Source organism: Stenella coeruleoalba (assembly GCF_951394435.1).
Source record: "Stenella coeruleoalba genome assembly, chromosome: X".
Classification (NCBI taxonomy): domain Eukaryota; kingdom Metazoa; phylum Chordata; class Mammalia; order Artiodactyla; family Delphinidae; genus Stenella; species Stenella coeruleoalba.
In genome coordinates this window covers 55,722,416-55,743,349 of record NC_137152.1, presented here as the reverse complement: position 1 = coordinate 55,743,349, position 20,934 = coordinate 55,722,416, and the positions used below count along the sequence as shown (strand labels likewise).

General features: G+C 54.2%; 2 protein-coding genes across 4 annotated transcripts; both read right to left on the bottom strand.

Annotated features, from left to right (window-relative positions):
- Nucleotides 1-307: 307 nt before the first annotated feature.
- LOC307180312 (uncharacterized protein CXorf49 homolog) lies at nt 308-4,784 on the bottom strand. 2 transcript variants are annotated; one of them, XM_079910499.1, is made up of 6 exons: nt 3,014-4,784; nt 2,142-2,298; nt 1,537-1,613; nt 1,206-1,251; nt 581-622; nt 308-476 (listed from the first exon to the last, which is right to left on the bottom strand). In XM_079910499.1, exons 1-5 carry the CDS (start codon nt 4,496-4,498, stop codon nt 582-584), a joined length of 1,806 nt encoding a protein of 601 aa, XP_079766625.1. In that variant the 5' UTR covers nt 4,499-4,784; the 3' UTR covers nt 308-476; nt 581. The 2 variants fall into 2 exon arrangements, with proteins under 2 accessions (XP_079766625.1, XP_079766626.1); XM_079910500.1 differs by lacking the exon at nt 308-476 and having other exon boundaries at nt 1,159-1,251.
- A 10,225-nt stretch (nt 4,785-15,009) lies between these two features.
- Nucleotides 15,010-19,759, bottom strand: LOC307180833 (uncharacterized protein CXorf49 homolog). 2 transcript variants are annotated; one of them, XM_079911350.1, is made up of 6 exons: nt 17,706-19,759; nt 16,844-17,000; nt 16,239-16,315; nt 15,908-15,953; nt 15,283-15,324; nt 15,010-15,178 (listed from the first exon to the last, which is right to left on the bottom strand). In XM_079911350.1, the coding sequence occupies exons 1-5, from the start codon at nt 19,188-19,190 to the stop codon at nt 15,284-15,286; spliced, it is 1,806 nt and encodes a 601-aa protein (XP_079767476.1). In that variant the 5' UTR covers nt 19,191-19,759; the 3' UTR covers nt 15,010-15,178; nt 15,283. The 2 variants fall into 2 exon arrangements, 1 of the variants encoding a protein (XP_079767476.1); XR_013825792.1 differs by having other exon boundaries at nt 15,163-15,178; nt 15,861-15,953.
- Between the last annotated feature and the right edge of the window lie 1,175 nt (nt 19,760-20,934).

Here is a 20,934-nt window from a genome sequence, read left to right as displayed (position 1 = left end):
TGAATGGCAGAGATGAATGGGAACCGCCGGACCCCAGAGGAGGAGGGGGGTTTGGAGAGAGCTAGAAGAGGGCCTTCGGGGGAAAGGGAGGACGTGCCAATGTGGCCAGGCAGAGCACACACAGGACCCAGACCTGGGACACTCCGCTGGCTTGACTGCAGGGATGGTAGCAGAGGCTGGCCCAGAGTCCCCACCACAGGATGCCACAGATACCATTCTGGAAAAGGCTCTGATGTAGAGCAGCGCCCCGCCCCGGCCCCCTACCCCGACCCCGACCCTTACCCCTCCAGAGAGAAGGCAGAACACAGAATATGAGAGGTACTTTAATTGGAAACTGCTGTGAAACTGGGGCGGGGCGGGGGCAAAACAGGGGGGAGAGGAAGCCCTAGCTGAGGCAGAACAGGAGGGAACGAGCTTGGCCACAGCTCCAGGGCCCCAAACAGCTGCTCCTCTTGCAGGAAGACGCTGGGCTCAACCTGTGAAACAGCAGAGTCAGGGAAGAGCCTGAAGCCAGGGCCAGCCCCCAGCCCTGCTCAACAGCCAGGACTGTGGGAAGGGGTACGGTGTGTGTAACACTCACTTCAAAGGGTCTGCAACTTGTCAGCCAGGTACTGCATGGCGGCTGCAACAGGGACAGGCATTAGCAGGCGCTCCAGACAGAGGGATACAGAAGCCCGTCCCCCTATCCCCGTGAGGAACCGCCTAGCCCTGATACCTGAAACCCCTCCAGACCCGATGCAAAGAGCTCTGGGCCTGATCACTCCCCACCACCCAAATTGAATGTGGAACTGGTTCCTAAAGGGAAACAAAATGTGCCAGCAGCTCTCATGCTGTGGGCCGTGCCACAACCACTCAGAACTTGTCACACACACAAACAAACAATCCAGCAAGAACCTTAGAAGCCACACCAAGCAGCAGTTCAAGGGAAAAATCAACGAGGCATCTCTAAAAGTCCTATCAGAAGGACATTCCCTAGGACTGGTCTGGTTGTCAAAGTGTGCATGCAGTCCAGACAGTACTTTGCTATTTGTACACACGCCCAGTTGTACATGCACAGCCAGCTCCAGGGCCAGGCCTGAGAGGTTCTCCTCCCCACAGGGATGATCGTCCCTGCCAGGCCCACCGCACCTGCAGCCCACCCCCACCCCAGGTGCCCACCCGGGTTCTTCACTAAGACACCGCTCTCCGGCCCTGGTTCCTCATACCAAGTTGCTCCTTAAGTTCGTCTACTTCTCTCTTTAGCTCGAGACACTAGGCCAGCAGACAGAGGAGGAAGAGAAATGATTAGTATACTCTGGCCTCCTCTCTCCTCCACCTTCTCCTCTCCCCTCCACCTTCTCCTCTCCCCCGGGCCCTCCACCCCAAAGCCGGGTGGTCAGACTGGCAAGGGCTCCTCAGTGGAAAGGAGGTGGGCTCCCTCCGTGGGGTACGTGATGGGGGCAGGGGAGGGGGAGCCCACACATGTCAGCTGAACTTGGACCCAGATCCCACCCTCGAGTTTGGGCCTGCATTTCCAGGATGCAGTGGAAGCATTACCCAAGGACAGCAGGGCGTTCCCAGTGGCTGCTGCTGCGTTTCCGGTCTTGGGGGATGGTCAAGTGGCCCCCGGTCACCTGAGAGGGAAAGGACACACAATCCAGCTTCCCAGGCTCCCAGTGAGGTGGAAAGGGCCAAGCGGGCTCTAAAGTGAGGTGAGGCAGCACCATCGTCTGCTGGCAACCAGCCGCCCTGCTCTGCCCAGCAGCCGGAACCTTGTCTCTGGGCCTGCTTCCCCTGTTCCCCGGGGGCAGCCATTTCGCCATTGTGGTCCCCAAACAATGTGGCTCTGGATTCGACCCTCCCAGAGCTGCAGCCACAGCCAGCACGTGGGAGAGCAATGTGGCCGAACAGGACATAACAGAAAAGGCTGTTCCCCTGCAAGTCTACACCCGGAGCAGCTGTTTGCGGCACTGCCACCGATCACCCCGGCCGCACCTACCCCACTCAGAGGATGATGTGGCTCAAGGACAGCCCTCTCAGCACCCCATCTCCTGTGGGAGAAGCTGCCTGGGAGCAAGGCTGTGCCCCCGGCAGAGACAGAGGCAGAGGTTTCTGTCCTCAACCCCTCTTCCCTCCCCTCATATCAAACCCACGATACTCACCTGAGGGGGCAGGCGCCCTCGGCATGACTTCTCCCTGGTTCAGGGCCAAGGGTTCTGAGTTTCCTGGATCTTGGGGGCCTCTGGTGTTGACGTCGCCACTGCTGGCTTTTCTACGATGCATGCGCAGACAAGATGTCCCTGGCCTGTGAGTTAGCAGCTGAAACAAAAATTTCTCACCGATTTGGACTAAGGAAGTGTGTGTGTGTGTGTGTGTGTGTGTGTGTGTGTGTGTGTGTGAGAGAGAGAGAGAGAGAGAGAGACAGAGAGACAGAGAGACAGAGAGACAGAGAGACAGAGCCAGAGAGAGAGACAGAGAGAGAGAGAGACAGAGAGAGAGAGTTGTGTGATTCGGGCCAGGGTGAGGCAGGGAATTGGGAAGGGAATTGAAAGGCTGATCTCATTAGCACTTTCTCCCTCAGTCAGCCCCAGGCCAGTAGGCAGAGCTGATCTAGGCACAACAGTGGGACACTGAGAAAGCCCAGGCCCCCTGCAAGGAAGGTCTGGGGAACAGCTAGGAAGGAGGATTCGGGAAGCTGGTGAGTCTGAATACTGAGGCTTTCCGGGGAAGCTTTTAAGGGATCCCCCGACCCAATTCAGCTACCAGCCCTCCCTTCCATCCCAGCCCAAGTCTCTCAGAGGAGGTTGGAAAGAGGCCAAGGGTGGAGAACCGGGCCCAGGACACCCGAAGTGCTACCTTAATGTTTGTCCCTAGGAAAAGGAGCCCGATCTGGCATCGTAATGACCCAGTGACCGAGGGGCACCCAATGCTAACCTCTGAGGGGTGGACAGAGGCAGCATGGGTGAAGACGTGTGCCCTGGGTGCTGTGGGGGGGGGGAAGAGTGGGGAGAGAGGAGGAGCATGGCCTACTCACTTGGCCCTTTGGGGCTGGGTCTCTATTTGGGTCCTTATCTTCTCCCGCCACCGCCTCAGACTCCCTTGCCCACCTGACCACGGATTTCTTCCCAGCGCCACTGTGCTTGGACTGTTTGGTTCCCGAAAGGACCAAGGTATAACTCTTGGGTCTCCCAGGCAGCGGAATACCAGAGATTGGGGGGAAGGTGGCCGGTTCCACGGGAGTTGCCGAGATTCGCTGCCCCCGGGAACAGAAGGTTCCCCCCAGGGCAAGTTTGGACGCTTCCCCGACGGATTTCTTCTCCTGGGCTCCGTTCTTCCTAGGAGTGACCCGCGGCAGGCCACCTGCAGCAGCAGCAGAAACAGAAGCAGCAGCAGCAGCAGCAGCAGCAGCTCCCGGGTAGCTGGGCTTGCTGCCCCCCTTGCCCCACAGCACGCTCTGCATTTTCTTAGGGGAAGAGATGCCCTGCTCTCCCACGCCCTGCCTTTCCACAACCGAAGAGAGTCCTCGCGGAGCCGAGGACAGGGAAGAGCCTGTCACGTGACGGTAATTCTCCCTGACTTGGAACTTCGAGTGTCTGGGAGTGTCCCCGGGATCCTCGGGTCTGCTGGGCTTGGCCTGGCCTCCTCCTCTGCGGTAAGTGCTCACCGTCATCAGCTGTGTCTCACTGAATTCATCTGAGGACTCGGAGTCGGACAGCAGCCAGGCCAGGTCTTCCGCGGAGCGCCGCTGGCGATCCGCAGCCACGTTCAACCTACGCTTAGTGCCTCTCTTAGGGTTCCCCAAGGCCCGGCCCGCTTCAGGCCCACCGAGGTGGAGAGGGCCGGCTGGAGCCGTCGGCGCCTCCCCACAGCTCTGGCCGGGCGCTCCTCGACCGCCGGGACCCGCCTCGAGGCGCAGTGTCCACACGGTGGACTCTTTGAAGGTGGTGGAGCTCTCCGGGGACGGGTACCTGCGGACGCCCAGCACGTCCTGGTCGGTCAGCTGCTGCAGGTTGGACTCCTTGGCCGCCTCAGACTCCTCGATCAGGTCCAGGAGGTCCCTCGTGTGCTCCTCTGGGGAGTCAGGTCCGCCTTCGCGGCCCCACAGCACCGGCCCTCGCGCTTCCAGCATCTCCCGCTTCGACTGGAAGCCCTCGGGGTCCGGGTATCTGCGGACGCCCAGCACGTCCTGGTCGGTCAGCTGCTGCGGGTTGGCCTCCTTGGCCGCCTCAGACTCGTCGATCAGGTCCAGGAGGTCCCTCGTGTGCTCATCTGGGGAGCCAGGTCCGCCTTCGCGGCCCCACAGCACAGGCCCTCGCGCTTCCAGCATCTCCCGCTTCGACTGGAAGCCCTCGGGGTCCGGGAAGCCGCCTCCGCCCTTGCCGCTCCGCGGCTCCCCAGACTCGGGGCCTGGGTCGGGCCCCGGCGGGACTGCGGGGCTGGCTATGCGGACGCCGGCCCGCTCCCTGACCTTTGGGCGGACACGCCTTCCCCACACATACACCTCATCCGGGGAGCTCATGTCGCGACCCGGGCGGCCCCGGAACCGGGGCGACGGTCGATGGCCCGAGTCGCGGTCGCGGTCACGGCGGGCTAGGCGGCCGGCGCTCAGAAGGGAGCGTCAACCACCTCACGCACCGCACGAGCTCGCCTCAAAAGAAAGGACGCGCCACTTTCAGCGCGCCTCTCACGCCTGCGCCGCAGCCTCCTCATTGGTCCGGCCCCCGCCAACCAGCGGGCGCCTTGTTCGCCCGCCCTCGTCGAGACCTAACCAATGGGGCCGAGGGCCTCTGGTTTGCTCGCAAGCCCGTGGGCGGTCCGGGCAGTTGGCTGGTGAAGGAGATGGTGGGCGTGCCTCCCTCTGTCAAGCCTCTGGGCCCGCCTCCTCCTGTCCCGCCTCCCCTTTCTGGTTAGAGTCACAGCTCTGAGCCTCCGTTTCCCATGTATACAGGGGGTCGAGGGCGTCGGGGAGTGAGGGCGCCGGGCTCCAGGGGTGGTGAGGATGAAACATCAAGATGGAGGCGCTGGATGCCTAGCACGCGCCGAAAGCATTTGCCAGCCCCCCTTCCACCGCAAGCCTTAAGACCCAACAGGAGAACGGGCACAGGAGTCCCGCAGTCAGTGATCAGGGGTCGGCCAGAGAGCAAAGGGATCGTATTTTCGTTCTGTAAGGTCTCTGTCTCAACTGCTCCATCAAATGTGGCTCAGCAGACGTTACTGGCAGGCGGGTGTGGCGGATAGACTTGGGGTTGGCCTCGCTCCATCAGCCCTTCCCCCTCTCTGAGGCAAATTCAAAGAAGAGGAAATCGCAGTGGCCAGTTACACCCCAAAAGGTGCTCCCCACCGCTGATCCTGGAGATGTGAACTAAAACCACGAATCGGGTTTCACACACTAGGTTGACAACCTTCAAAGAGCTTAACCATTCCGAGGGTGGGAGAGGTTAGGAGCGAACCCCTGTGGCGGTGCTGCAAGAGACGCATTTGGGAGGTAATTTGGCAGAATCCATTGAAAGCAACTTAGTGCCGGCACGCACTCTGTGCCTGGCACTCTTCTAAGCGCTGGGCATAAATAATAATGCATCCGCGTGACACGCCTTTAACTATAGTACCAACTATTACTGGCCTCTTCCCGGTGAGGAAACAGGCACTGAGAGGTTCGGCCACTGGCCCAAGGTCATTCGGCTCGTGGGGATCAGCAGCAGGATTGAAACCAATCTATCTGACTCCAGAGTCCTTGCTTTTAGCCCAAGATCTTTAAAAGGAAGGAAGAAGGAATCTATTTCCTCTATGCTCCTGCAAGTCCGCTGCCTGGTACTTCTTCCGGAGACACGCTGGTACCTGTAGTGTACAAGAACACATGCACAAGGGTGTTGGTGATGGGAAAAACTGGGAACACTCCAAATTCCCGTCAGTAAGGAAATGGATGAATGCAACGTGGCTTAGCATCCAGTAGCACAAAGCGTGGCAGTCCAACGGAATGCATCAGGCCATTCTCACAGCTTTCGAAAGCATCCGCCTGACTTCCAACTGCAAGTTGCAGAACGATGGCTTTGGATTCACGTTTGTAAGTTAAATCACTTGCGTGCGTGGGCACACGCACACACACCAGTCAATCCTATGTAATATATGAGAATTCATTTAAGTATATGTACAAGTATGTTTTAAAGTTTTGAAGGACGCACAACCAAGGCCTACCAGTTGTGATGGCGGTGGGTGTGGATAGCCAGGTGTCCCTCAGTTTTTCTTGGAACTGTCAGTTCTCAGCTCCCCTGAGCTGAGCAGTACTGATGTCTGGGGAGTGGTGCCTCCCTTGGTTTCTATACGGCCCATGGGTGTTAGAATTTCCCGTGTCTGCCACCCCACTCCTACTCTGACACCGCTCCATTCCTCCCATACCTTCCTTCTGCTCCTTCCCGTTCATACTCCTCTGTCTTCAGTCACCTCTGTCTCCTGCATCCTGCTCTGGCTGACCTCCTGGAGAGTCCTGGGGTGTCTGAACCCCTCTTGCCTGTGGAACTCAAAGGCCCAGTTTTCTGGGTCTGCACCTGAGAAGCTGGCCGTGCTGGAGAAGTTTCAGAGCAGGGGAGATTGGGTGCACTGTAAATCTGCAATCCTCCTCCTCGAGCCTGCCCCCGATGGTGCCTGCCCGTTTGTGGATACCGCCCTCTTCCACTTCTCCCAGTGACTTTTTAAGTCGTGGTGTGCTATTTCAAATATGTTAAAATGGATAAGGAAGGATATAGCAAAATCTCCTGCATCCACCAGCACCCTGGGAAACATTACCAGTGGATTCAGTGGAAGCCTCCGTCTTCCCTCTCACCATTTCCATTCCCTTCCTCCCTCCCCCAGAGAGAGACTCCCAGAACTTCTTCTCACCTTCTCCACTCTCTTCGTCCCTGTGGCTCTCCTACCTCCTCTTCCCCTGCATCCCATACGTCTCCAACGATGTCTACTAATCTCTGCTTTAGCCCCCTATGCTCACCAGGATCCAATACTGCTTTTGACTTACTCTCTTGGCCTGGGGTGGGAGCCAGTGTCAGAGGTTCCTCTTGGCTTTCCCCACCGGGATAGCTCTTACCCCACAGAGCAGTGACCCAATGTGGAAGTCATTGCTCCAACTGCCAAGTGCATCACTTATCATTATCAGCTTGGGGAGTGGAGAAATGACTGCTATTTTGGTCCAGGGACCCATTCAGCTCACTGTGAACCGGTCTCTATTCCCAACTCCTTTTAATGTCAGGGCCTCATAAGCCCCATTCAAATGGGGCCCCATCATGACACTTTGGGCCTCCTGGATCAATGTCAGCTCAGATCCTGTGTCCAGTAGTAGTAGAAGTGTCTGGGTCTTTTTCTAGCCTCCGGGTACAGTCACCTGAGAACTGGCAGTCATTCTCTTTAGGGACGGTCATAACCCACTGCCTTGTTTCTGGAGGATCCTTCCTCCTCAGGACTCATCCACCTCTTCAGTGGGGCCAGTCTCTGAATTGGCTGAGGACCAGGAACTGAGCAGGAGACTGTGGCTTTTTAGCGGGATGATGGCCCTCCTTCTCTTGCATTCTTGCCTTTTGCTGGCTGTCGTTGCCCCTAGGGAGCCATGCTGTCTGAGCCATCTTCTCAGCTTTCTGCCGGTCAAGCAGGCACTCTTGACTGCCCCTCTGACCTTGCTGGTCGTTACTGGAAATGTGGTCTGCTGGCATCTCTTGGTTAAGAGCTGCCCTCTGCCCTCTATTATGTCAGAATTCGTTGGCTCCCATGGGTGGTAATGAGCCCAGGTCGGGACCACTTTCCTTCCATCATTGGCATTGGCCTCCAGAGGGGAGCAACCACCAAACTTCTAGTGATGCTGGGGCCCCTCTCACCAGAACACTCCTGATGGCTTTGGTGAGTGATGTGTCCTCTCAGCCCTACAGTGGGACATAACCATGAGGCCATGTGACTGGCCTCACCTTTTCTGTCCGTTCTAGCATGTCTGCATCACTCAACCTTATTGTTCCTTCCTCTGCCATCTGCCAATCCAAGGCAGGCATTTCCACTTCTCTCCTTACGGGCCATCACTTTCTCAAAGTTTCAAAGGGCCAGTCTGGCAGTGAATTTCCTCCATCTCCTGGAGTCCTTGCCCGTGTGTTAAATCCCATGGCATGAGAAAGCGCCTCCGCTCAGCAAAACTTGCTTATCCACTCTTATATTCCTGTCCACTTGATCCAGCACCCTCAAAATCCAATCCCAGGGATATTGCCCTGCTCCTGCCAGTACAGGCTTGTTATTTCTTGGTGTATAATTTCTTTTTCCCCTTATCAGGCTCGGCATATCCCAGTGAGTTTATGGAGAAGAGATGAGGGTTTCCCTGGGAGAGGCGTCTGTCACTTTGTGGGGGAGCAGACTCTGTAGCATCTACCGGCACAGGGCATGTGTTAGCTCTTGCTAGGGAAGGAAGGGCCACCCTGCAAGCTTTGAGGCCTCAGGACGTTTGGATCTGATAAGCCAACGTTTGGGGACATCCATGCCAATATACCCGGCCTACATTTCAGAGTCTGAAGTTTTTCCAAAAAGGGCCCTGACCTTCCCATAACAGGCCTGTGTTTGTCAAGGATGTATGCATCTCTGGAGTTCTGCACTTACTGTTATCGCATAATCTGTGAGCTACTCAGCTGTCTCTGCAGGAGGCAAGGGCATTTTGTAAGCCACCAAGAAAACCCCATGAATCTTACACTTGGCCCTTAACTGTTTGGTAATGTCCCTTAGTTTCTCATTATGTCTTTGCAGGGCGCCAGTATAACAGTGATGAACAGCCGCCTCTGCCCTCCCTATAGACATAGTGCCCTCCCTACCATTCAAAGGCCTGAATCATCTCACAGGCCACAAGTAAGACCCTCCACTGGGATATTTTTCAAGGTACGTATGGATAAAACCTTAAGGAATCAGGAGGTAACCTTGTGCTAGAGATTATCCATGCCCCACATAACACTCAAAATGGTACGCTCTTTGTCATTTGGGCAGTGAGTGAGCTGGTCCATAAACCCCATCTTATAGCTAACTTCTCAGACCACTCCTGGTACCACTTTTGTTAGTTTGGGTCCTCCAAAAATACGGACACCAAGGCATGATTGGACATGAACGAACATGATGGGAGAATGGCATGTGAAGGATAAAGGAGAAGGAGCAGGAATGAGTCTTCTTCTTCAGGGTGCGATGCGGGTCTGACGTCTGTAAGAGAGACGCGGGGGAAAGGAGGATCAGATAAGAAGAATCTCAGATGCAGTTTCGTTCTAACAGTAAACTTTAGTTCCGTTTAGTTTAGTTTGTTCAGGCTCATGTGGAGTCCCCACCCTACAGCTGCCATTTAGAGGAGTCCCTGTCCTGAAGCAGTATGCCCCTGCCATGCTCAGTCACTGGCTGGGAGCTACCCAGAGGATGTGGGATCTTGGCACAAACAATGGTGGTGCCAGAGAAGTGGCAGCTGGCACTTGCCAATCTACTATGTTCCCTGCAGTGGATCGGAGGGGCATGTTTCTATGGCCACCACAAGGAAGCAGAAGTCATTTCCGTTTTGAGTGACTTTGTGGTGGGGAGCATAAGGACACAGGAAGTAAAGAAAGATTGGGAGGGAAATGATGGGATTTTGGATACATTAAGGTTGTGTTTCTTATAGGACATGCAGGTGGAATGCACTTAGAAATTTGGTTCTGGAACACCAGTGAGGGGTCAAAGCTAGAGAGAGATACAGACTTGGGAGTCATTCATTCCCTCAGTAAACTTTTATAGCAGTGTGTTTTCAAACGTCACCATAACGTTAGAAGTTCCTTGCATGGAAGCTCCAATTCCTTTCCCTTCACCCTCCTCAGAAGTAACCTCTATCCTTTGTCTTCATCGTTCCCTTCCTTTTCTTTAGTTATTCTCTACATAGGTTCATATTCCTAACAATGTTGGTTTTGCTGCATCCTTTGGTCTTTATGTAAATGGAATCATTTTTGTTGTTTCTGACTTCTCCCGTGTGATACTGTGTAACTGAGATTCATCCCTGTTGTCGCATGTGGCAGGCACTTGTTCATTTTCATTGCTGTACACTGTTCCACCAAATGAATATACAGTAGACTCTCATTATCATGATCGTTATTTGCAGTCTATAAAGTTGCCATGAACACTGAATTAGGCAATCCTGAAACATTGCTCCTAAGGGAAATATAATTTCAAGTTCCTACCATCCGCTGGTCACAACATTTTCATCGACTGATCGCTGCGTAATCATGTTTCATGTGTGTTTCTGTTTAAAGGCACTCTATTTAATACAAATATTATTGATTCATTAACACTGACCTCACAGCCAACAGCATTATAAATCATGCCTGAGCAAGGTTTATGTAACACACATATTTTCTTGAGTGCACGTCATAGTCATTTTGCACTCAAGGACACTAGACAGTACTTCAGCACTAAGCTTGGAGGCCATCTTTAATTATGAAATCACCAACAAAGAAGCACAAAAATGCAAACTATGTGGCACCAAATAAATCATGAAAAGGACACTTGCTTGCAGTATGAGACTGAAACCAGAAGGCAGAGCGTCACCTTGTTTGACCTCAGTTGGGAACATATTCCACCAACTCAAATTTTTCACAGCTCTCTCGAATGAGGAGGAAAGCACTCTGGTACTGATTTGTGGTTAAAAATGAATTTTAGCAAATAGGGGAATTTGCAAGTATGGAATCTACAAATAACAAGAATCAACTGTATCTCAACCTATGTATCCATTCTACTGTCAATGGGTAATTTGGGTTGTTTCCATTTGGGCAGATATTATTCATAGCGCTACTATAAACATTCTGGCGCATGTTTCCTGGTGCCCACGTACAAGAGCCTTCCAGGGCAGAGCTTTCCAACTTTTGGACCTGGGACTTTGAGGCCTTCATCTCCAGAGACAGCCAGACAGCAGCCCCTGGACCGCTTGGTTCTGGCCCTGAACAACTTTGTCATCTTACTCCTGTATGCCATACAATCATCATTTTCTGTGTGAGCCATAGAATCAAATGGCTGGGAAGCTGCGTTCCAGTGCTCATACTTAGGACTGAAATTGTCATCTCATAGGGAAAGAAGATTTCCAACATTACTAGATCATGCCAGAGTTTTTACAATGGGGTCATGCTAATTTCTACTCCTATCAACAGTGTTTAACTGTTCCACATCCTCATCAACATTTGATATTAACAAAGTACAAAATTGTTGTCAGTCTTGTGATAGTGAAATGGTGTCTCATTGTAGATTTAATCTGCAATTTCTTGATTAGTAATAATATTAGTAATAATATTGAGCAGCTTTTCATATGCTTGGCCTTGGGGATTTTCTTGTCTATGAGGTGTTCATTTAGTGTCTTGTGCCCATTTTCCCCTTGGGTTGTTTGCATATTTATTTGTGGAAGTTCTTTATGTATTCTATACTTTAATTCTTTGATGATTTCGTGTTATGTAAATATCTTCTAGTTTTTAGCTTGCCTTCACTCTTTTTATCATACCTTTTAACGAACAAAAGCACTTCTTTTTAATTTTTCACAGCACTTTATTATGAAAAGTTCCATACAAGAAGATCACGGGACTTCCCTGGTGGCACAGTGGTTAAGAATCTGCCTGCCAATGTAGGGGACACGGGTTCGATCCCTGGTCCCAGAAGATCCCCTATGCCACGGAGCAACTAAGCCTGTGCGGCACAGCTACTGGAGCCTGTGCTCTAGAGCCTGCGTGCCACAACTGCTGAAGCCTGCGTGCCTAGAGCCCATGCTCCACAACAAGAGAAGCCACTGCAATGAGAAGCCCGCGCACCACAACGAAGAGTAGCCCCTGCTCACCGCAACTAGAGAAAGCCCGCGCGCAGCCACAGAGGCCCAGCGCAGCCAAATAAATAAATAAACTTTTAAAAGAAAGAAGAAGATCACAAGATGATCCGGGAAAGTTGAGGGGGTACTTGCTGATCATGGACCACCTTTGCTCTCACCTGATGACCTTGCTTCCCATTTCATTGAGAGTATACAGGCAATCAGAAACAAACTTCCCTCATTCATAAATAGTTTTCTCTATTTTGGATCATTCCTATCAGCATACAAGTATGTTGTCGTTTCTCCCAATTAAAGAAAACCTTCTTTTGATTCCAATTTCCCTTCAAGCGACACCATTTTTCTCTGCTCACCTTCACATAAAAACTCCTTAAGAGTCAGTGTATACTTGCTGTCTCAAATTCCTCTCTTCTCATTCACTCTTTCTCTCCTTTCCATTTAACAATTCTCTATTGAGGGCTGTTCTAACACATGGTGCTACATCACTGAGAAAAACAGATGACGTTCCTTCCCTCAAGAGCTTACATTTCTGTCATAGGCCTATTGGCAATATTTTCTCAATCTTCAACTATGTCCATTCCTTTGTTGTTGGAAATCACTTTCCTGGACCCAGTTTCAATCTTTATCGGTTGCCTAGAGTGTCGCTCCTAGAACACTCCTTTACCAAACCCCTAAGTGGGATCTTCTGCTTCCTAGAACTAATGTCTTCATTGTTCTTGGTTTACCACAGTGTTTTGATGGGACTCATTCTCCAGGTACCATGGGTGATAATTTCTTTTAAGACTTTGCATGAACAAATATTACCTTTAATATTACCTTTAATTTCATGCTTATTTGATAGCTGATATATAATTTCAGGCTGAAAAGTTTTCTGACTTTCAATGTCACTTTTGAGAATGCTGGTACTATTTTGCATGCCATTATGATTCCCAAGCCTTTATGTATGACACATTTAATTTTTTTAGTTACATATATTTTGATTTATTACATAGTAAAATTAACTTTTTTGTTTTCAGTACCATGAGTTTTAACACATGGACAGATTTGTGTAACTATCACCACAATCAGGATACAAAACAGTTCCATCAGCCCCAAAATCTCCCTCATTCTGCTGCTTTGTAGTCAAACCATCTCCCCCATCCCAAACCTCTGATAACTGGTGATCTGTTTCCCATCCCTATAGTTTTACCTTTTCCAAATATTATACAAACACAATCACACAGTATGTAACATTTTGAGACTGGCTTCTTTCATTTAGCATAATGCATTTGCGATTCATCCAAGTTGTTGCATGTATCAAGAGTTCCTTCCTTTGTATTGTTAAAGAATGTTTCATTTATAGATGTATGGTTTTATTCGTTCATCTGTTGAATAACATCTTGATTGCTTTCAGTTTGGGGTGACTATGAATAAGGTTTCTATGAACATTCTGTTAACATTCTATTAACATCCATAGTGTGCACTGGGAAGCGAGTTCCTGTGATGGCTGTCTCCAGCCTGTAGTTAGCTTCACTCTCTCCAGAGTGTCTGCAGGGACACATGACCTGGAATGACTGTCTCTACTGGTCAGAGGCAGGTCCAAGGTCTAAGCTAGCTCTGTTTCCTCGCAGTGCACACACACTTATTGGTAATGGCCTCAGCTCAGTGGGGAGCAGTGCCGGAGCAAGAGGGGCTAGAACATAAGCCTGGTACAGGCTGGGTGGGGCACTGGGTACATTCTAGGAATCCAGCCAGAGGCCTGGGCAGCAATCAAGCCCATCTTCTCCAGGGAGGGATTTGAGGCGAAGGATTAAGTCCCACGAACGTTCTTTTCTGACCCTGAGGTCTGTGACTGTCCCATCCCACCTGTGGTCTGTCCACCTGAGCTCATGCCATGGACTCTGGAAGGGAGTCAGGGTGAGAATATGGGGGAAGGGTGGACCCAAGTGCTCCCCATTGTCCAGGTGCAGTCACTCCTTACTTCCCATCCTCACTGCGCCCATCCTGCCCCTGTCCCGGGTAGCTCATGTTGGGTGGCCTCATATATGGGTCCCCTGATTCTAAGATGAGCTACTCTGAGGAGCCACCCTTCCCAATCTCATTCCATCCACACCCACAGTAGTTGTCAGACATCATAGGATCACAGAGTAGGATCGAGAGCCACCTCCAGCGAATCCAACATTTCGAGCATCCCGACAGCCTGTCGTGGGGTTTGGTGACTTCTGCATCATCCCCCTCCTATGTTTTGGGAATTTAAGGACAACCCTTGAACAAAACAGATCCGACCCTTGCTTTTGCTCATTCAGTGCCTTACAGAACCTGGACCAGCCTCTACTCCCTTTACTCCCTGAATCACATCTTTCTCCCTCAAGGGAGATTACCCCTGATTACATTTATTCACACACAGGGACACACCGTCACCAACCTTGAATGGCCAATCTACCATCATACCCCCTTTTGTGTAGTAAAACACCGGTCTTTCGGGAAGGGTGTCAGGCACAACCACCCTTGCCTCACTCAAACACAAGTCTGTCCCTCTGAGTCTCAGGCTGGTACAGCCCTGGGTCCTGGCTGAGGGAAGGAAGTGCTCCCCAACCTCGAGTGAGGGGGAAATCGAACATGGAGTTCAGACTCAATCTCGTGTGTCCTAAAGAGGCAGTCTGGGAGATTGAGCTGGGACACGGAAATATCATTTCCAGGAAAATCTGTGTCATGGGCCTGGTGGAAGAGTATTTGACGGGGACCATGCAACAACACAGACCTACTAACCACACTCGCCATAGAACCTGACGGGCCAAATTCCACTCAAGGGTGTACAGACGACCCGGCTGGAGGAGGGTGGTCAGCTGGCTAGGGCAGGGAGGATGTGAATGCTTCCAGATTGGAGCTCTGGAAGGGGGTCAAGAGTTCCTGCTGATGGGAAGGGTGAATGGCAGAGATGAATGGGAACCGCCAGACCCCAGAGGAGGAGGGGGGTTTGGAGAGAGCTAGAAGAGGGCCTTCGGGGGAAAGGGAGGACGTGCCAATGTGGCCAGGCAGAGCACACACAGGACCCAGACCTGGGACACTCCGCTGGCTTGACTGCAGGGATGGTAGCAGAGGCTGGCCCAGAGTCCCCACCACAGGATGCCACAGATACCATTCTGGAAAAGGCTCTGATGTAGAGCAGCGCCCCGCCCCGGCCCCCTACCCCGACCCCGACCCTTACCCCTCCAGAGAGAAGGCAGAACACAGAATATGAGAGGTACTTTAATTGGAAACTGCTGTGAAACTGGGGCGGGGCGGGGGCAAAACAGGGGGGAGAGGAAGCCCTAGCTGAGGCAGAACAGGAGGGAACGAGCTTGGCCACAGCTCCAGGGCCCCAAACAGCTGCTCCTCTTGCAGGAAGACGCTGGGCTCAACCTGTGAAACAGCAGAGTCAGGGAAGAGCCTGAAGCCAGGGCCAGCCCCCAGCCCTGCTCAACAGCCAGGACTGTGGGAAGGGGTACGGTGTGTGTAACACTCACTTCAAAGGGTCTGCAACTTGTCAGCCAGGTACTGCATGGCGGCTGCAACAGGGACAGGCATTAGCAGGCGCTCCAGACAGAGGGATACAGAAGCCCGTCCCCCTATCCCCGTGAGGAACCGCCTAGCCCTGATACCTGAAACCCCTCCAGACCCGATGCAAAGAGCTCTGGGCCTGATCACTCCCCACCACCCAAATTGAATGTGGAACTGGTTCCTAAAGGGAAACAAAATGTGCCAGCAGCTCTCATGCTGTGGGCCGTGCCACAACCACTCAGAACTTGTCACACACACAAACAAACAATCCAGCAAGAACCTTAGAAGCCACACCAAGCAGCAGTTCAAGGGAAAAATCAACGAGGCATCTCTAAAAGTCCTATCAGAAGGACATTCCCTAGGACTGGTCTGGTTGTCAAAGTGTGCATGCAGTCCAGACAGTACTTTGCTATTTGTACACACGCCCAGTTGTACATGCACAGCCAGCTCCAGGGCCAGGCCTGAGAGGTTCTCCTCCCCACAGGGATGATCGTCCCTGCCAGGCCCACCGCACCTGCAGCCCACCCCCACCCCAGGTGCCCACCCGGGTTCTTCACTAAGACACCGCTCTCCGGCCCTGGTTCCTCATACCAAGTTGCTCCTTAAGTTCGTCTACTTCTCTCTTTAGCTCGAGACACTAGGCCAGCAGACAGAGGAGGAAGAGAAATGATTAGTATACTCTGGCCTCCTCTCTCCTCCACCTTCTCCTCTCCCCTCCACCTTCTCCTCTCCCCCGGGCCCTCCACCCCAAAGCCGGGTGGTCAGACTGGCAAGGGCTCCTCAGTGGAAAGGAGGTGGGCTCCCTCCGTGGGGTACGTGATGGGGGCAGGGGAGGGGGAGCCCACACATGTCAGCTGAACTTGGACCCAGATCCCACCCTCGAGTTTGGGCCTGCATTTCCAGGATGCAGTGGAAGCATTACCCAAGGACAGCAGGGCGTTCCCAGTGGCTGCTGCTGCGTTTCCGGTCTTGGGGGATGGTCAAGTGGCCCCCGGTCACCTGAGAGGGAAAGGACACACAATCCAGCTTCCCAGGCTCCCAGTGAGGTGGAAAGGGCCAAGCGGGCTCTAAAGTGAGGTGAGGCAGCACCATCGTCTGCTGGCAACCAGCCGCCCTGCTCTGCCCAGCAGCCGGAACCTTGTCTCTGGGCCTGCTTCCCCTGTTCCCCGGGGGCAGCCATTTCGCCATTGTGGTCCCCAAACAATGTGGCTCTGGATTCGACCCTCCCAGAGCTGCAGCCACAGCCAGCACGTGGGAGAGCAATGTGGCCGAACAGGACATAACAGAAAAGGCTGTTCCCCTGCAAGTCTACACCCGGAGCAGCTGTTTGCGGCACTGCCACCGATCACCCCGGCCGCACCTACCCCACTCAGAGGATGATGTGGCTCAAGGACAGCCCTCTCAGCACCCCATCTCCTGTGGGAGAAGCTGCCTGGGAGCAAGGCTGTGCCCCCGGCAGAGACAGAGGCAGAGGTTTCTGTCCTCAACCCCTCTTCCCTCCCCTCATATCAAACCCACGACACTCACCTGAGGGGGCAGGCCCCCTGGGCATGACTTCTCCCTGGTTCAGGGCCAAGGGTTCTGAGTTTCCTGGATCTTGGGGGCCTCTGGTGTTGACGTCGCCACTGCTGGCTTTTCTACGATGCATGCGCAGACAAGATGTCCCTGGCCTGTGAGTTAGCAGCTGAAACAAAAATTTCTCACCGATTTGGACTAAGGAAGTGTGTGTGTGTGTGTGTGTGTGTGTGTGTGTGTGTGTGAGAGAGAGAGAGAGAGAGAGAGAGACAGAGAGACAGAGAGACAGAGAGACAGAGCCAGAGAGAGAGACAGAGAGAGAGAGAGACAGAGAGAGAGAGTTGTGTGATTCGGGCCAGGGTGAGGCAGGGAATTGGGAAGGGAATTGAAAGGCTGATCTCATTAGCACTTTCTCCCTCAGTCAGCCCCAGGCCAGTAGGCAGAGCTGATCTAGGCACAACAGTGGGACACTGAGAAAGCCCAGGCCCCCTGCAAGGAAGGTCTGGGGAACAGCTAGGAAGGAGGATTCGGGAAGCTGGTGAGTCTGAATACTGAGGCTTTCCGGGGAAGCTTTTAAGGGATCCCCCGACCCAATTCAGCTACCAGCCCTCCCTTCCATCCCAGCCCAAGTCTCTCAGAGGAGGTTGGAAAGAGGCCAAGGGTGGAGAACCGGGCCCAGGACACCCGAAGTGCTACCTTAATGTTTGTCCCTAGGAAAAGGAGCCCGATCTGGCATCGTAATGACCCAGTGACCGAGGGGCACCCAATGCTAACCTCTGAGGGGTGGACAGAGGCAGCATGGGTGAAGACGTGTGCCCTGGGTGCTGTGGGGTGGGGGAAGAGTGGGGAGAGAGGAGGAGCATGGCCTACTCACTTGGCCCTTTGGGGCTGGGTCTCTATTTGGGTCCTTATCTTCTCCCGCCACCGCCTCAGACTCCCTTGCCCACCTGACCACGGATTTCTTCCCAGCGCCACTGTGCTTGGACTGTTTGGTTCCCGAAAGGACCAAGGTATAACTCTTGGGTCTCCCAGGCAGCGGAATACCAGAGATTGGGGGGAAGGTGGCCGGTTCCACGGGAGTTGCCGAGATTCGCTGCCCCCGGGAACCGAAGGTTCCCCCCAGGGCAAGTTTGGACGCTTCCCCGACGGATTTCTTCTCCTGGGCTCCGTTCTTCCTAGGAGTGACCCGCGGCAGGCCACCTGCAGCAGCAGCAGAAACAGAAGCAGCAGCAGCAGCAGCAGCAGCAGCTCCCGGGTAGCTGGGCTTGCTGCCCCCCTTGCCCCACAGCACGCTCTGCATTTTCTTAGGGGAAGAGATGCCCTGCTCTCCCACGCCCTGCCTTTCCACAACCGAAGAGAGTCCTCGCGGAGCCGAGGACAGGGAAGAGCCTGTCACGTGACGGTAATTCTCCCTGACTTGGAACTTCGAGTGTCTGGGAGTGTCCCCGGGATCCTCGGGTCTGCTGGGCTTGGCCTGGCCTCCTCCTCTGCGGTAAGTGCTCACCGTCATCAGCTGTGTCTCACTGAATTCATCTGAGGACTCGGAGTCGGACAGCAGCCAGGCCAGGTCTTCCGCGGAGCGCCGCTGGCGATCCGCAGCCACGTTCAACCTACGCTTAGTGCCTCTCTTAGGGTTCCCCAAGGCCCGGCCCGCTTCAGGCCCACCGAGGTGGAGAGGGCCGGCTGGAGCCGTCGGCGCCTCCCCACAGCTCTGGCCGGGCGCTCCTCGACCGCCGGGACCCGCCTCGAGGCGCAGTGTCCACACGGTGGACTCTTTGAAGGTGGTGGAGCTCTCCGGGGACGGGTACCTGCGGACGCCCAGCACGTCCTGGTCGGTCAGCTGCTGCAGGTTGGACTCCTTGGCCGCCTCAGACTCCTCGATCAGGTCCAGGAGGTCCCTCGTGTGCTCCTCTGGGGAGTCAGGTCCGCCTTCGCGGCCCCACAGCACCGGCCCTCGCGCTTCCAGCATCTCCCGCTTCGACTGGAAGCCCTCGGGGTCCGGGTATCTGCGGACGCCCAGCACGTCCTGGTCGGTCAGCTGCTGCAGGTTGGCCTCCTTGGCCGCCTCAGACTCGTCGATCAGGTCCAGGAGGTCCCTCGTGTGCTCATCTGGGGAGCCAGGTCCGCCTTCGCGGCCCCACAGCACAGGCCCTCGCGCTTCCAGCATCTCCCGCTTCGACTGGAAGCCCTCGGGGTCCGGGAAGCCGCCTCCGCCCTTGCCGCTCCGCGGCTCCCCAGACTCGGGGCCTGGGTCGGGCCCCGGCGGGACTGCGGGGCTGGCTATGCGGACGCCGGCCCGCTCCCTGACCTTTGGGCGGACACGCCTTCCCCACACATACACCTCATCCGGGGAGCTCATGTCGCGACCCGGGCGGCCCCGGAACCGGGGCGACGGTCGATGGCCCGAGTCGCGGTCGCGGTCACGGCGGGCTAGGCGGCCGGCGCTCAGAAGGGAGCGTCAACCACCTCACGCACCGCACGAGCTCGCCTCAAAAGAAAGGACGCGCCACTTTCAGCGCGCCTCTCACGCCTGCGCCGCAGCCTCCTCATTGGTCCGGCCCCCGCCAACCAGCGGGCGCCTTGTTCGCCCGCCCTCGTCGAGACCTAACCAATGGGGCCGAGGGCCTCTGGTTTGCTCGCAAGCCCGTGGGCGGTCCGGGCAGTTGGCTGGTGAAGGAGATGGTGGGAGTGCCTCCCTCTGTCAAGCCTCTGGGCCCGCCTCCTCCTGTCCCGCCTCCCCTTTCTGGTTAGAGTCACAGCTCTGAGCCTCCGTTTCCCATGTATACAGGGGGTCGAGGGCGTCGGGGAGTGAGGGCGCCGGGCTCCAGGGGTGGTGAGGATGAAACATCAAGATGGAGGCGCTGGATGCCTAGCACGCGCCGAAAGCATTTGCCAGCCTCCCTTCCACCGCAAGCCTTAAGACCCAACAGGAGAACGGGCACAGGAGTCCCGCAGTCAGTGATCAGGGGTCGGCCAGAGAGCAAAGGGATCGTATTTTCGTTCTGTAAGGTCTCTGTCTCAACTGCTCCATCAAATGTGGCTCAGCAGACGTTACTGGCAGGCGGGTGTGGCGGATAGACTTGGGATTGGCCTCGCTCCATCAGCCCTTCCCCCTCTCTGAGGCAAATTCAAAGAAGAGGAAATCGCAGTGGCCAGTTACACCCCAAAAGGTGCTCCCCACCGCTGATCCTGGAGATGTGAACTAAAACCACGAATCGGGTTTCACACACTAGGTTGACAACCTTCAAAGAGCTTAACCATTCCGAGGGTGGGAGAGGTTAGGAGCGAACCCCTGTGGCGGTGGTGCAAGAGACGCATTTGGGAGGTAATTTGGCAGAATCCATTGAAAGCAACTTAGTGCCGGCACGCACTCTGTGCCTGGCACTCTTCTAAGCGCTGGGCATAAATAATAATGCATCCGCGTGACACGCCTTTAACTATAGTACCAACTATTACTGGCCTCTTCCCGGTGAGGAAACAGGCACTGAGAGGTTCGGCCACTGGCCCAAGGTCATTCGGCTCGTGGGGATCAGCAGCAGGATTGAAACCAATCTATCTGACTCCAGAGTCCTTGCTTTTAGCCCAAGATCTTTAAAAGGAAGGAAGAAGGAATCTATTTCCTCTATGCTCCTGCAAGTCCGCTGCCTGGTACTTCTTCCGGAGACACGCTGGTACCTGTAGTGTACAAGAACACATGCACAAGGGTGTTGGTGATGGGAAAAACTGGGAACACTCCAAATTCCCGTCAGTAAGGAAATGGATGAATGCAACGTGGCTTAGCATCCAGTAGCACAAAGCGTGGCAGTCCAACGGAATGCATCAGGCCATTCTCACAGCTTTCGAAAGCATCCGCCTGACTTCCAACTGCAAGTTGCAGAACGATGGCTTTGGATTCACGTTTGTAAGTTAAATCACTTGCGTGCGTGGGCACACGCACACACACCAGTCAATCCTATGTAATATATGAGAATTCATTTAAGTATATGTACAAGTATGTTTTAAAGTTTTGAAGGACGCACAACCAAGGCCTACCAGTTGTGATGGCGGTGGGTGTGGATAGCCAGGTGTCCCTCAGTTTTTCTTGGAACTGTCAGTTCTCAGCT

Coding starts and splice junctions, on each gene's coding strand:
- LOC307180833 (XM_079911350.1), bottom strand. CDS start 19,190: ATGAGCTCCCCGGATGAGGTGTATGTGTGGGGAAGGCGTGTCCGCCCA. Junction 17,001..17,705: donor ACCCAGCCCCAAAGGGCCAA/GTGAGTAGGCCA, acceptor TTTTTGTTTCAG/CTGCTAACTCACAGGCCAGG. Junction 15,325..15,907: donor CGAACTTAAGGAGCAACTTG/GTATGAGGAACC, acceptor TCCCTGTTGCAG/CCGCCATGCAGTACCTGGCT.
- LOC307180312 (XM_079910499.1), bottom strand. CDS start 4,498: ATGAGCTCCCCGGATGAGGTGTATGTGTGGGGAAGGCGTGTCCGCCCA. Junction 1,614..2,141: donor GAGGGCGCCTGCCCCCTCAG/GTGAGTATCGTG, acceptor TTTCCCTCTCAG/GTGACCGGGGGCCACTTGAC. Junction 623..1,205: donor CGAACTTAAGGAGCAACTTG/GTATGAGGAACC, acceptor TCCCTGTTGCAG/CCGCCATGCAGTACCTGGCT.